The sequence below is a fragment of the Anas acuta genome, chromosome 14, assembly GCF_963932015.1.
Source record: "Anas acuta chromosome 14, bAnaAcu1.1, whole genome shotgun sequence".
Lineage (NCBI taxonomy): Eukaryota > Metazoa > Chordata > Aves > Anseriformes > Anatidae > Anas > Anas acuta.
This window is the reverse complement of record NC_088992.1, coordinates 3,908,336-3,921,353: the sequence shown is the minus strand read 5'-3', so window position 1 is coordinate 3,921,353 and position 13,018 is coordinate 3,908,336. Positions and strand designations below refer to the sequence as shown.

The 13,018-nt window shown below is 38.4% G+C and overlaps 1 protein-coding gene across 3 annotated transcripts in view; it reads left to right on the top strand.

Annotated features, from left to right (window-relative positions):
- Positions 1-11,446, top strand: part of TRPC7 (transient receptor potential cation channel subfamily C member 7) — a 91,222-nt gene extending 79,776 nt beyond the window's left edge. For 2 of the 3 annotated variants that reach the window (XM_068698290.1, XM_068698291.1), the window contains exons 9-12: positions 1,953-2,174; positions 4,902-4,982; positions 8,837-8,912; positions 9,653-11,446. In XM_068698290.1, coding sequence (XP_068554391.1) covers positions 1,953-2,174; positions 4,902-4,982; positions 8,837-8,912; positions 9,653-9,795 — 522 coding nt within the window. In that variant the 3' untranslated portion in view covers positions 9,796-11,446. Of the gene's footprint in view, positions 1-1,952; positions 2,175-4,901; positions 4,983-6,997; positions 7,052-8,836; positions 8,913-9,652 lie in introns of all 3 variants that reach the window. The other variant, XM_068698292.1, reaches the window with a different exon arrangement.
- The last annotated feature ends 1,572 nt before the right edge of the window (positions 11,447-13,018 follow it).

The window sequence follows — 13,018 nt, the reverse complement described above, 5'->3', positions numbered from 1 at the left end:
GCCGATTCACCTCTTTTGATGTGAATTTGTTAAATGTCAAGTTTCTGTAGTTGACTTTGTATTAATTATTTGTTCTAATCTTCCCTCAGAACCTAACACTGGAAAAGGCCGGAGTAAAAAACCTTTCCTCACTGTAATGTCTGATTCTTCCATGTACTGTAGTGCAAATATAGCTCTATCTTTTGTGCTGCAACTAAGTCTAAATGTCAGAGAGACCTTACATATGTGCTCTGCCCCAGAAGCTTTCCTATGTGCAGAAAGCAGTCATTTCCCCAAAGATTTCTAATCACATAAGATCAAGTGTTTCCTGAATCCTCTTCTACAGAAACAAGAGTTATTTCTGAAGGGGTCTCAGCCTATTAATGCATATAGTAAGTAGAGATGCCCTTGCAAGTTTACTAAAGAAAAATCTTAAGAAATATCTTACTAGATAGACTATATTAATTTTCTAGTTTGAGCTATGTGATTACCAGTTTCCTAGAAAAAGGCCTTACCATCCTTTTTGGCTGCTTGGAATTCTATAAAACTTTGTTAAAGAATATTATAACTATCAGCAAGTAAAACAAATGTGAGCTACTCATTCCAGATCCTCCTGCTTGAGAACTGGGAGAAACCTAGTAAATCTCATACTAATTCCTTTAAATCCTCAGCGACAGGGAGATTAAGGAAAAACAAAGTCATTCTACTGACGAGACAAAGTCCCTTTTGCCAATGTATTTTTCTGACAACAGCAATGTCAATAAAGACAGAGGATGTCAATTACTGAGGAATTAAATTCCATTACAGTCAGTGGGGACATGCATTACTTTTAGCTGCAGATATAAGGCCACATTTTTATGCTTTGCATTGAATATCACTCTTCAGCTACTTCTGTTTTTCTTCTGTTTATCCCTCAAGTATTAGCACTTCCTGGCTACATTGCATTTATGGAAAAAAAAAAAAATTCTTCTGCCAGCCGGAAACCAGAACTACTTCCATCAGTATCTCTTTAGCAGAAAAGCATTAAAAATGTTAATAAGTGATTTCTATTGTAATTCAGCTTTAGGTTTTTGTGAGGTTCAACCGCAAAGAATGAGAAGGCCAAACAGCAGATGTGAATACAGCTCCATTGGCAGACATTTTTATATCTATGACAGAATTAAGCTCAATTGTGTTCTGCCAGTTTTTGACTGGGTTTCAGAGGTACGGGGTAATCACAGGTTATTAATTTTAGCATGACACAGATGTACATGAGTATGGGGAATTGGCAGACCCACACTTCTATTGATGCTGCTGGCCTCCACATAAGCCGCGATGGAAACAGCTGTAGAGCAGCTGTATCTCCTCCATTCCTTTGTCTGCTAGCTGGTCCTGATACTTGGGTCTGGCCATCCTCCTATATAAATGCCAAGCAGATCCATAAAGAGTGTGCTGACCTTGCCCTTGTACTTGGAAGTGATCCTGGTCCATCCCAACAATTCATAAAGGAGATTCACAGGCACAGTGATTGATTTTTTTTTTTCTCCACCTGCTTAAGTGGCAGAAGGTGAATGGCAGGTCTATCTATCTGGGGACATTATGATGCTGAAAGCAAATGGGACTAACGAGAAAATAAGCTGATGATAGAAGTCAGGGACTTAAGTCTCCTTTATGGGGGATTTTTTGGCCAATGCAGTGATAATGGTTACCTGGTAATTAGTATTGCAGTTAATCAGAGGCAGCCTTCATTATTGTTCAGTCTAGTATTTGGAGAGCTTGTACTCTTTGTTTATTCATTTATTTGGTCAAATTTTCCTTAGTTTGAGATCACCACAGAGAAGCCTAAGAAGACATGTTGTGTCAGGTGTCTTGTTTTGGCAAAAACAAGACTGATTCTAGTAATATCTTACCTGTATGTTTGTCCTTATGATAGCTAAATTCTTTCCTATGTACTAATTTTGTATTTGTGTGTTCTTTTCTCTTCCCTTCCCAAGGAGGATGCAGATGTGGAGTGGAAGTTTGCACGTGCCAAGCTCTGGCTATCCTACTTTGACGAAGGAAGGACTTTACCTGCTCCTTTTAATCTAGTGCCAAGCCCTAAATCATTTTATTATCTCATACTGAGAATAAAAATGTGCCTCATAAAACTTTGCAAATCTAAGGCCAAAAACTGTGAAAATGATCTTGAGATGGGGATGCTGAATTCAAAACAACGGGTATGTTGCATCTTTACTTTTCACTTTCTTTGTGTAATGGATCCACACCTGCCAGAGACCTTCAGGAGAGGGTTGCATGGTTTACAGGTAGACCAGGGACAGAGCAACCTCTTACCCAGAATTGTCATTGCATGTTATTTGTATTGTATTAGCACCTAGAGGGTCCTCCCAGGCTCATTATACAGGGCACCGTTTGGACACTAGTGAAAGAGCAACTCTTCTAAACAGAGGCACTTTGCAAAGACAAATAAGCAAGGTCAAAGACCAAGGGAAAAAGCAGATGCATAAATCAGATCCTAGATGTGGCTCCTAACATACTCAGCAGGCCTTTATGCCTATTCAAAACATCCTCTGGCCTTTAAGTGATTTCCAAATTTTACTGCCATTACATTAATAGCATTTACTGCCATTCCAGGTTTGGGAACAAGTTTCCAAGTAGGGATTAATAACACCTCCTAAATACCTACAGCTGTAATTAGCAAGTTCTCTATTTGCATCTGTCTAGTGATGCGTAGCTACTAATGGGCAGATCCTGCCTCTTCCATCTCGTTTTTTGGTCATTTTAAAATAGAAATGTGCTTTGTAAGCACCAGCTGCATGGTGACACGCTTTTCCCATCAAAAGTGAGTGTCTGCATGACAAACCAAGAGAGCTGCAAGAATATGCTTAATGTCCAGACCCTTCCCAACAGAATTAGTTTTGTTCCTCCCCTAGGGAAATGCCAAAGAAATTAGAGAAAATGATGTTACCCATGGAAATTTTTATCCGCAATGTACAAAGCATGCCTAGGACAGAGTGTTCCTAGTGTATACATTTGTAACACACCCAAACCTACTCACAGGACAAATCCACCTGCAACATTTCTGCATTACACAGGAGAAGAAAAAGTCCAAAACATTCACAGGAACTCAGCTGCAGCTGCTTGGCTGCAGTCATCAAACTCAGTGGATTAAAAGATGTGAGGAGACAGCTTTGCTAATTTAATTTTCTCAGCTCAGGTTGGGTTTGAAACAAGAGAACAATACTGAGAATTGATTCCTGGGGGAAAAGAAAAGCCCTCCAAAATGTGTTGTCTCATTTCTTACGGTCACTGCATGTGAGAGGCTGGTGTGGCTCCTCAGCACATTGCTATTCTAACAACCTGCTTTCAGAAGTGAGCAGCCTACCCCCATTTTTAATCTTGCAGAAGTAAAGAAAGGGAACAAGTTACACCAGGAAAAAGAAAGAGAGCTTGGAAAAGGTTCTGCAGTTTGCCTTTGTGTAGCCTGCTTTGGGCTTTGTTTGGATCTGTTGGTTTTCCTTAGAGGAGCACGCAGCCTGGCAGGATGATGACTCTTGGTGAGCCACCTGGCTCCAGACAAAGCCCACACCTGGGACAAGATCAAGCTCATATGAACCTAAGAGAATGGCATATGTATTGGGCCTGCTCCATGTTTTCATATAATTTAACTGAGTTCCTTATTTGTGAACAGTTTTTAAGTTAGACAACGTGGCAGCATTTTAGTTCATAAACTCATTTAACACTAATAATGATTACTGAAGGACCCATTAGAACAGTAAAATCTTGAAATTAAAGAAATATTTTTTCCTCTATCTCAAATAATGATTTAGAAAGATAACATTTTCAAAACATTATTTTAATCAAACTACAAAATGTCTGCTTAGTCTGGATTTCTTCCGCTTCAGAGCATCAAGCAAAGTAATACAATTTTCTCTAAGATTCTTCTTCCCCAAGCCATATAAGTGAAAGTGTCTGGCTTGTCCTTTCTTGTGGAATTCATGCAGAACTCACAGTTTCCATGGCTTTGACATAAGCAATGACAACTCCCAGTCATTTCTTGCTTGCCTGTTGATTTTTTTTTTCACAGATCATCTCTATATTACCATGGCACACCTGGTGAATGAGAAAGAAAAACCAACCAAACAAAAACCAACAACAAAAAACAGGAACACCATTATTTCACAGGATCTCTGGGCCTGTCAGGGATGAAAAGTCCTTAACTAAGGCCTTCCCTGTACATACATTTGCATGCAGTCACAAGGGTTTTTGATACCCACCAGCTCCTTTGGGTCTACGATATGACTTAATTCCTTTGAGAAAATTTTTTTCTTTAGCACTTGGACCAAAAAATTCATAGGTGAATAATAATGTCAAAGAAATTTGTTACAAATATTCTCTGTGCTGTAAAAACTCCTTAGAAGCTACTAGAGTGCAAAATTAATAGTTCCAATGTCATCTGATTTAAAAAATAAAATCTGTTTTAAAAAAGGAGTATTTTTTCAGCTAAATGAGTAGCAAATTGTACAGTTGTAAAAAACCTGCTGAAAATCAATTCGGTTTCTGAATGTTTTCATAGGTGCATTGACTTGTCCTCTATAAACCTATTTATTTTTATTCTATTTTTTAAATTGTGTTCTACTTTGATAATCACTAATCCAAGACAAATATATTTTGTTTCTCTTAGCACCTTCTTGTCCAAATATTGAGTGAGCATGCCATTTTTGTCTAGACAATTTAGAATCTATTTTTTTTTTCTGTAATTTGTGTTTTTCAACCTTTTCTGTCTTTCAAAAGTTCACTTTTTTAGACCTGAATGTGCTGGCTTTTATCCTACCCATAGATCAAACCATTTCCTACTGTTTCTATAAGGCTCTGTTTACTTTGGGGCTGCCTGGGTATGAGAAGCTATCATTGATTTAATCTATCATGATGTTTTATAATTTCAGAAAGTTCGCTTTCAGTCTAGCACTCGAAACTCAGAAAATTATTCGGGGAAGAATGCTTATAACAAGCCCACGAGATATCAGGTAATCACAGCATGAAAGCAAGAGCCAGGGAAGAGATCTGTCACTGAAGAGCTCTGCAGGGGTTGTATTCACTCTGGTCCAGCTGCTGCCAGCCTGTGATGAGCTGCGCTGTGGCCACAGGACTGGGCTGGGGCACCTCACGTTCACAGTGCTCGGAGAAAAGCGCAGCATATCATCCATGGCAATAGACATGGTGTTAATGTATGTCACGCTAATTAATTCCACTCAAGGGTGTATAATTTAATACAAGAGATATCATTCGAGCTTTAATCTCCCGGTCTTGCGTTGTCAGCATTTCATTTTGTCATGACACCGTGTCACGTCTCCAGCCTTTTCATTATCATTTGCATGTGCTTTCCCTGGCAGTAACTTGTTCTGCAGAGCTAAACCTGCAATGTGGTATGGTTCAAACACACCCACAACTGTAGCAGTGGCACAGGGCACCTCAGCCATTGCACGAACTAGCACAGCTCTCTGTCTCGGTTGGAGCATTCGTGCCAGCATAAATATTATTTCTTGTGCAAGCATGTAATAGGATAACACAATAAGCAGAAGGCAACCCATGGGATTTGATGAATCCCGAAAGAAATCTGATGGGAACTGTTATGTCTGAAGGAACTAACATTGAAGAGAGTTGAGAAAAATAATATTTTAATGGGGTGTGATGTGCAATGGCAATTCTAGGACTTGTTTGTCATGTACTGGTGTGGCATCCAGCACAATGTGTTCCTAGTCCGTACAACATACCAGTAATAACATTTTCCTGGTCTTAAAAGTTGTCTAGGCTTTTGTGCCAAGATAGTAGGTGTCTCTAAGACACCTACTACAGTTAGAAACAGAATTCATTTGTTCTGGCATCTGGAGTTAGTTGGCTTTACACCATCAAAGGCAAAAGGAAGAGAGCTGATTGTCATGCTCAAACTGGCACTTGAGTATTTCTGACATTTTTCTGTACATTCAGACCCACAAGTAACAGAAAGATGCATCAGCCTCTGCTGGACTCATTCTCTTCCTGCACCTATTATTTCTAAATGAGAACACCTAATGTTTGTGGTAAATTAAGCCCTTACTTCCAAGGTTGAAAAAGCCAAAAGCAGCTGTGAAAAGTATTTGTGTTTTCAAAGAGAGAGATAACTACATGTTATTTTACTTTCCTAATGCCCCTACTAGGTTTCTCTTCAAATAATCTTAGAAAGTTTCCATTGCTGCAGAAAGAAATTTTCCAAATAATACAAGAAAGGTGTAACAATCTTGATTATCTAAATACAAAGAAGAACAAACTTTGATAGTCTGGCCAGCAAGCTTTCTTCTGCAAATGGGAAAACCTTTGAAGTAGTGGCTTAGCTCTGAACTGTTTTCTTTAGTGAAATTTATCAAGTGATGTATCTGCGTTTTGTGCACCTGATGTACATGTATGTACGTGCAGTGCTCTTGAGGGATACCAAAAAAAGACAGCTTGGCATTCATTACCAAGAGTCTGTCTTGAAGTTTTATTCAGGATTTTCTTGCAGTAACCAGGTTTATTTTTCTAAGAGGTTATTTCATTTAGTGTAGCAATAAGGAACAGTACCAAGGAGAAGCAAGACTTGGAAACCACAGGGGCAAAAATGAATTAATTTCCTAAACCTAATGGCAGAAATATCTATTAAGTGACTAAGTAGCCTCATGTTAAATGGTCACATTTTTAATATTTTGTTTCTGTAGACAAATCTGAGTACATCGTGTATTTGATAAATTAGGCAGACACCCTTAAACTTTTGGCTTTCATCACAGACAGCAGTTAATATGGTTAGTACATGTATTTGAGTAGTGGCCATCCACAGTACCAGCTATATGGAAACTGGAGTAGATAGATATTGGTCCAGGTAGTAATAGCATCCATTGTTTATGTTGATTCCTTGTTTTATTCTAAATTTCCTCTGTCATCTGTTCTGAAAAAAATAAAAATAAAAATTCTTTTTGGATCCAGAATTTCCCTACTTTCCCCAAACATTACTTCATTTATGTTTCCCCAGGTGGCAACCCTACCTCCCTCTGGATTCTACTACCTTGGCCATCTTCAACACACCGTACGTGCACTGTGCCTCATCTCTGTTGACTTAATTGACTCACCTGCTTAGCCAGATGCCTCTCTGAGACAAGGACAGAGTCCTAAACATCCCGCATTCCATGACTACATGACCTTTATATAAATGACTGGATCCTCCTTTGATATTCACATGCCTTTAGTACCATTATAATTCAGAGCTGGCTACTAAGAAAAAAGAGCAGGTGTATTTATAGAATCGTAGGCTGGTTTGCATTGGCAGGGACCTCAAAGCCCATCCAGTCCCACCCCCTGCCCTGGGCAGGGACCTACCCCCAGCCCAGGCTGCCCAAGCCCCATCCAGCCTGGCTTTGGGTGCTGTCAGGGACAGGGCACCCACAGCTTCTCTGGGCAGCCTGTTCAGTGCCTCCCCACCCTCATAGTAAAGAATTTCTTCCTTATATCTAATATGATTTACTCTAATCTGATTCCTTAATTCATGTTCCATAATCTTTGCAGTGTTTTCAGTGATATTTAAAGACAGTCCTGATTGCTCTGGGAATATATGAGCTCACACTGAGAGATGTTTTTCCTTTAATAACGTCCATCTAATCAAAAAAAATAGAAAAATAAAATAAAAGATGTTTTCTATCTTTTTTCTATCTTTTCTTGGATGTTTGCTGAGGCCTCTGTTGTTTACAGAGCATGCAGAAAGCTTTGAGGGCACAGAAATCTTCATTGAACCTATCACTCTTTTGTCTCAAAGAATGCGATTTGAATACTACCTCTTTCTGGCAGTGGTTAAATCAAAATAGGAGAGTAAAAGGCTCTCCTATTATACTCTGCTTCAAGAAGCTGCTCCCAACATAACAGCATGTGCTGCCTTATCTGCCTGAGGACCTCCAAGTCTGAGTTGTGGTGATCAAGCACTTGGGTACCCAAAGAAGTAATGTAAATATCTGATAACCAAATTTAGGTATATCTGTTGGGACACCTAAATCATCATCTCTGATAGAGCAATGATTTCACATTTCTCACACTGGTGTCACTGGCAATGATGCAGGCCTTCAGCTGTAACCCACTGTGTAGATCGACTGCCAAAGTTACTTTCCTTTTACAGAAATGTAACATGCATTTTTGGAACAATATCACATTGCAAGGTTGTATTCATAAACGTTTCCTACAATTTCCGTATTCTCTGTTCCATACTAACAGTCATTGCCCATGTTATAAATCTGCATGGTGCTATTTTTACCCTGTGTATGTCCCTTAAAATCTGCCATTTTACCCTTGCCAAGCTCTCCATTTTTGTTCAAACTCTCTTTCTCTGTCCCTCATTGTCTGTTTTCTCCATAAGCCTGAATTCCGAAGCAGAGTCTTTCTGTTTAACCTTGGGTCAGATGTTCAGCTCATCATCATGAGTGGCTTTGTTAACAACATTAATTAACCACTTAATCCTTCCAGTAAATTGTATTTTATTGATATATTAAATAGCAACATGCTAAAAAATGATCTGGATCCCATTTCTTAAATTGCTACTGCATCATCTGTGTTTTCATCCTGTCCATTTGTGTGCATCCCACAAACACCCCAAAGTATCTTTATGTGTACTCATTATGCAATTGCTGTCAATCAACTATTTTAATACAGAGTTCATAATATAAAGTAGAGAATAAATGAAAAGTCAGTAATAAAATTCCCTTTGTTTCCACTGAGGCCAGGCTTCATCCTTAGAGAAATCAGGCACTTGAATTGCTCATAATAAGTCTAGAATTAAGGAGGTGTGGATAAGCTCATGTTAAGATAAGTGTTTCTGTTCTCTTTTCAGAAAATAATGAAACGTTTGATTAAGCGGTATGTACTGAAGGCTCAGGTTGACCGAGAAAATGATGAAGTCAATGAAGGCAAGTGGATTTTTATTATTGCCACAAATTAGAGCGTGTAATGTTATTGCTACTGATACCTCCAGTAAGAGGATTGTGCTTTGTTAACACCCTCTGTGAAGAGAGAGCATGCTCAGGCTCACACAAAGGCGAACAATGGTGACTCTGAGCCACCTTAATGCTCTGAAATATTCCTTAGCAGAACACGAGTATTGTAGGATCTGTCTACACTTAGTCCTGCTCTGCCCCACACCTCTACCTATCCTTGCTTTACAACACCCAGGGTACAGGGTGTTGTAAAGGCCAATACCTGGCCTTTTCTTGAGGTCTAAATACAGCAGTTTCTGACTGTGCTGCCTGTACTTAGCCCACAGACTTTTTGGAACTGGATAAAGATGTGCACTGCCATGGTGTCATATAGGAATTTTAAGTAGATGGAAAAGAAACTCCTCGTAATACCTTCTCTCTGCTACCCTTCTGTAAATGTCCAGTATGGATGGGGATCTATACATGGAGAGGGAACAGACTTTAGAAGAAAGATGAACTTTCCATATGCACTTGCTATTGCAGTTGGTACCACTGCTGCAAGTATGGGTTATTTACTGTAAAGCCAAATATGAAGGGCATGAACCCAGCAACATCATATAGAGTGTCACACACACTGTTGACCAAGCACACTTAAATGTTCTCTCATGTCTTAAAACCATAGGGATGACTCCTTTGATTCAATATTGCTAACAAGAATATTTTCCTCCCTTTAGGAGAACTTAAAGAGATTAAGCAAGATATTTCTAGTCTCCGATATGAACTCTTGGAGGAAAAGTCACAAGCTACCAATGAGCTGGCAAGACTAATACAGCAGTTGAGTGACAAATTTGGGAAGAATTTAAATAAGGACATTTGATAGTGGACACAGAGAAAAACAACTGGTTTTCTAAACATTTTTCAGTCTCAACCAGCATCTTAGGAGGGCAAAAGCAGTGCAAAAGATGGGTGCCACACACTCAACTTTTGTGAACTAGCAAGTATTGGTAGGAGCACCTCACGTTACTCCTGTGTTTGGTGAATTACCAGTTAAAACTTTTAAGACACAAAAGTGACTTACTGGTAAAAATATATGCCCTTTGACATCAGAAACAAATGCACCATAGGGAAGGCACCTTTAGTTAAAAGCAAAAAAAAACAGAAACAAAAACATATCTTCACCCGCCTGAGTCCAATGAAGGGACTGTGCTTGTTTATACCAACTCAGACTGACCTGATCAGAAGTGGGTGAAGTCTGAAGAAAAACTGTGCCAAGCAAATGCTCCTTGCAAATTTTTTAAAAAATCCTAACCTTGGGTGTGTACTCTCCTTTTATGTTTACATGGGCATCCATGAAGATAACTTTGAACAGCACTGTGGTTAATGACAAATAAATGAGAAATCATCTGCTGAAATGACCGAGGCCAAGTGTCTCAGGTGGAGGTCATCTACTTTTTAGGCTGAATGACAGAGTTGGAAAAATAAACAAAGCTTGTTGGGTAAAGCATCCTTTCATCCCTCTGCTAGAACCTGATAAAGGGATTCCCAGCCAAAAATTCCTCTCTGCCTTTTCCAGCTCTATTATCTAACCCACTAATGGATATGGTCTCTTCGTACACACCTAGCCTCTCTTTTATCCTCAGATGATCCCAGCTTCAACAACAGTGTACTGACATATTCAGAGTGATATGAAACTCACTTCCCAGTAATATCCACAGCAGAAATAATATATATTGTGCTAACGTGTTCAGTACAAGGAAGAGCATTAATCCAACAGCAACACAACTCTGCTCTACTTATGGATTTCAGAGGTCAGCAAGCCATAGAGTGAGATAAATCATAAAGAACATACCCAGTAGTTTCAAACATTTAAAACAATATGAAAAGGCTTCAATTCCACCAAGGACAACGTGAAAATAATAATAATAATAATAATTAAAAGAAAAAGGAAAAGAAAAAAAAAGAGAGAGAAAAAAAATCATCGGAGAAATGATTGTCTTGAGTTATGAGTTTGGCTCTTTCAGAGGACCAGGAAGGAATTAAAACTGCTTTAAAGGCTGCAGTAATACAAATAATCAGACTGCATTTTTATGAATGGTAAAAATAAGTCGATGCAAAGCAACTACAGACTTCGATTGCTTGGGTTTTTACATTTAGCTACGTGATTTCAACTATTTAAAGCACACCTTACTACTTGGGAACCACTGAATGGACCTGTTTGTTTACAAGATACACCTATAAGATGACCATTGCATTTAGATATCAGCTAAGAAAAACAAGCAGAACCAGAAGGTGACCTGTGATCAGTTCTTAAGTGCCAGATGAGAACACAGATAGCCTAATAGAATAATAGTTATATTTGTATAAAAACATTAAAAAAGAAAACAAAATAAAAAGTGTACTGTACGTAGATCTGTTTAGAGAAAAAGCAAAATACTGTATTTTTACCTTTAATAAGATTATCTTGTATACTGTAATATTTTTACCTAAAAATGGGAAAAAATAAAATTACCTCATAATATTTTGTTGTACACTGGGTGAAATATTTGCCTGATCATTTGAATATCCAATACATGGACATTTTATTGTTTTAATGTGATGGGTGAACAACAAAACTGTTGTATGAAGCAATTTTGTCATAGATTTTCTGAAGCCTGAAGTAGTCAAAAACAAAATTTTAACTAAAATACATTTCAAGGGAATAAACTAGGGAATGAGAAGTTCTGCGACCAACTATATTCTCCAAAAGTGACTCTGTATTTGTGGTACTTAATTTGAAATTATTCTTTACTTAATAACACATTTGCAAAATTTTGTTCTAAGAACAGAAATTCAGTTCAGGTGGCTACACACATATATATTGATGGTGCTGAGTGTGCAATCAAAAATTAAATAAGTAACATTTTTGCAGTGACTTTTAGCTGAGATATAGCTGAAACTGCGTTTGCCTCTGCATTACCCCATCTGTATGAAAGGTACTTTCCAATGCTGCAGCACAGAATAGCATTTCCCAGAGCCGTGGCTGGAAATGTGGTAAATCTGTTAGTTTTGCATGGTAGCTCTTATAATGTAGTGTCAGGATGATACATTTAGATGACAGCATTCATAAGCAAGTACTGAATGCCAGTGTAAGACAGTCACTGCATATAATAATATTTGCAGGAATAGTAACTCACTGGCCTGTCTTTCCTTACCTAAATCAGAAAATGGTGCTGATTTCAAATATTATTCTTTCCCCAGAAGAAGAAAGAATATCTTCCCTGGTAAATTTTTCTCCCTTCCAACCACTGTACAAAACTAATTTCAGTTTTGGAAAACCAGCTCTGTTGCGTCAGCCTTGTCTTCAAGATTTGTCTCATTACAGCTCTACACCTGGCTCTTGCTCAAAGCATTACTTTACCCTTCCCATTCAGTGTTTTAACATTTCCTAGGAATGTAAGCAGAATTCTTCAATGTAGAGCAAATAATAACCATAATTTGCATTTCTCATTGTACTGCATGCAAAATCACATGAAAAAGGTAAGTGGAAATGCAGCGAGACATTTACACTTTGCATATTTAGATGTAACTCAACAAAAGGTCTGTCCTAACATCCAGCAACACCAACAGGAACATTATTCTGCTGCCCAGTATTGCAGTCAGTGCACATTCTGGTCACACATACTGTGAAGAGCTTTGCTGAATTACATGGGCCTATGCAGAAGCACGGCCATGCCCCACCAGCTACCACCTGCTGCCCTGGTACCATCAGTATAAGTCCTGCCACAGCGTGCCAGCATGCTGCTCTGCATGCAGACGTGTATCTATGAAAGATCATAATATTTTCTAGAACTTCAAAAGGAGACTAAAAGGTATACAGGAAAAATACAGCTTAAAAAATATGCTTCTTCCCTTTTTACATTTACGTTCCATGAACTATCAAGGCACAGAGTTTTCTTATATAAATATTCATGGCAAGCAAAATCCCACTTCTTCAGAGCACTTTTCTCATCTGGTCCCAGAAACACACATAAGGAAGCTGAACACTATGTATTAATGTGCTACCAGCAGAAATTATGTTAAATTCACTGCATAGTTTATTCTCCAAGCTCTGTTTACAATAA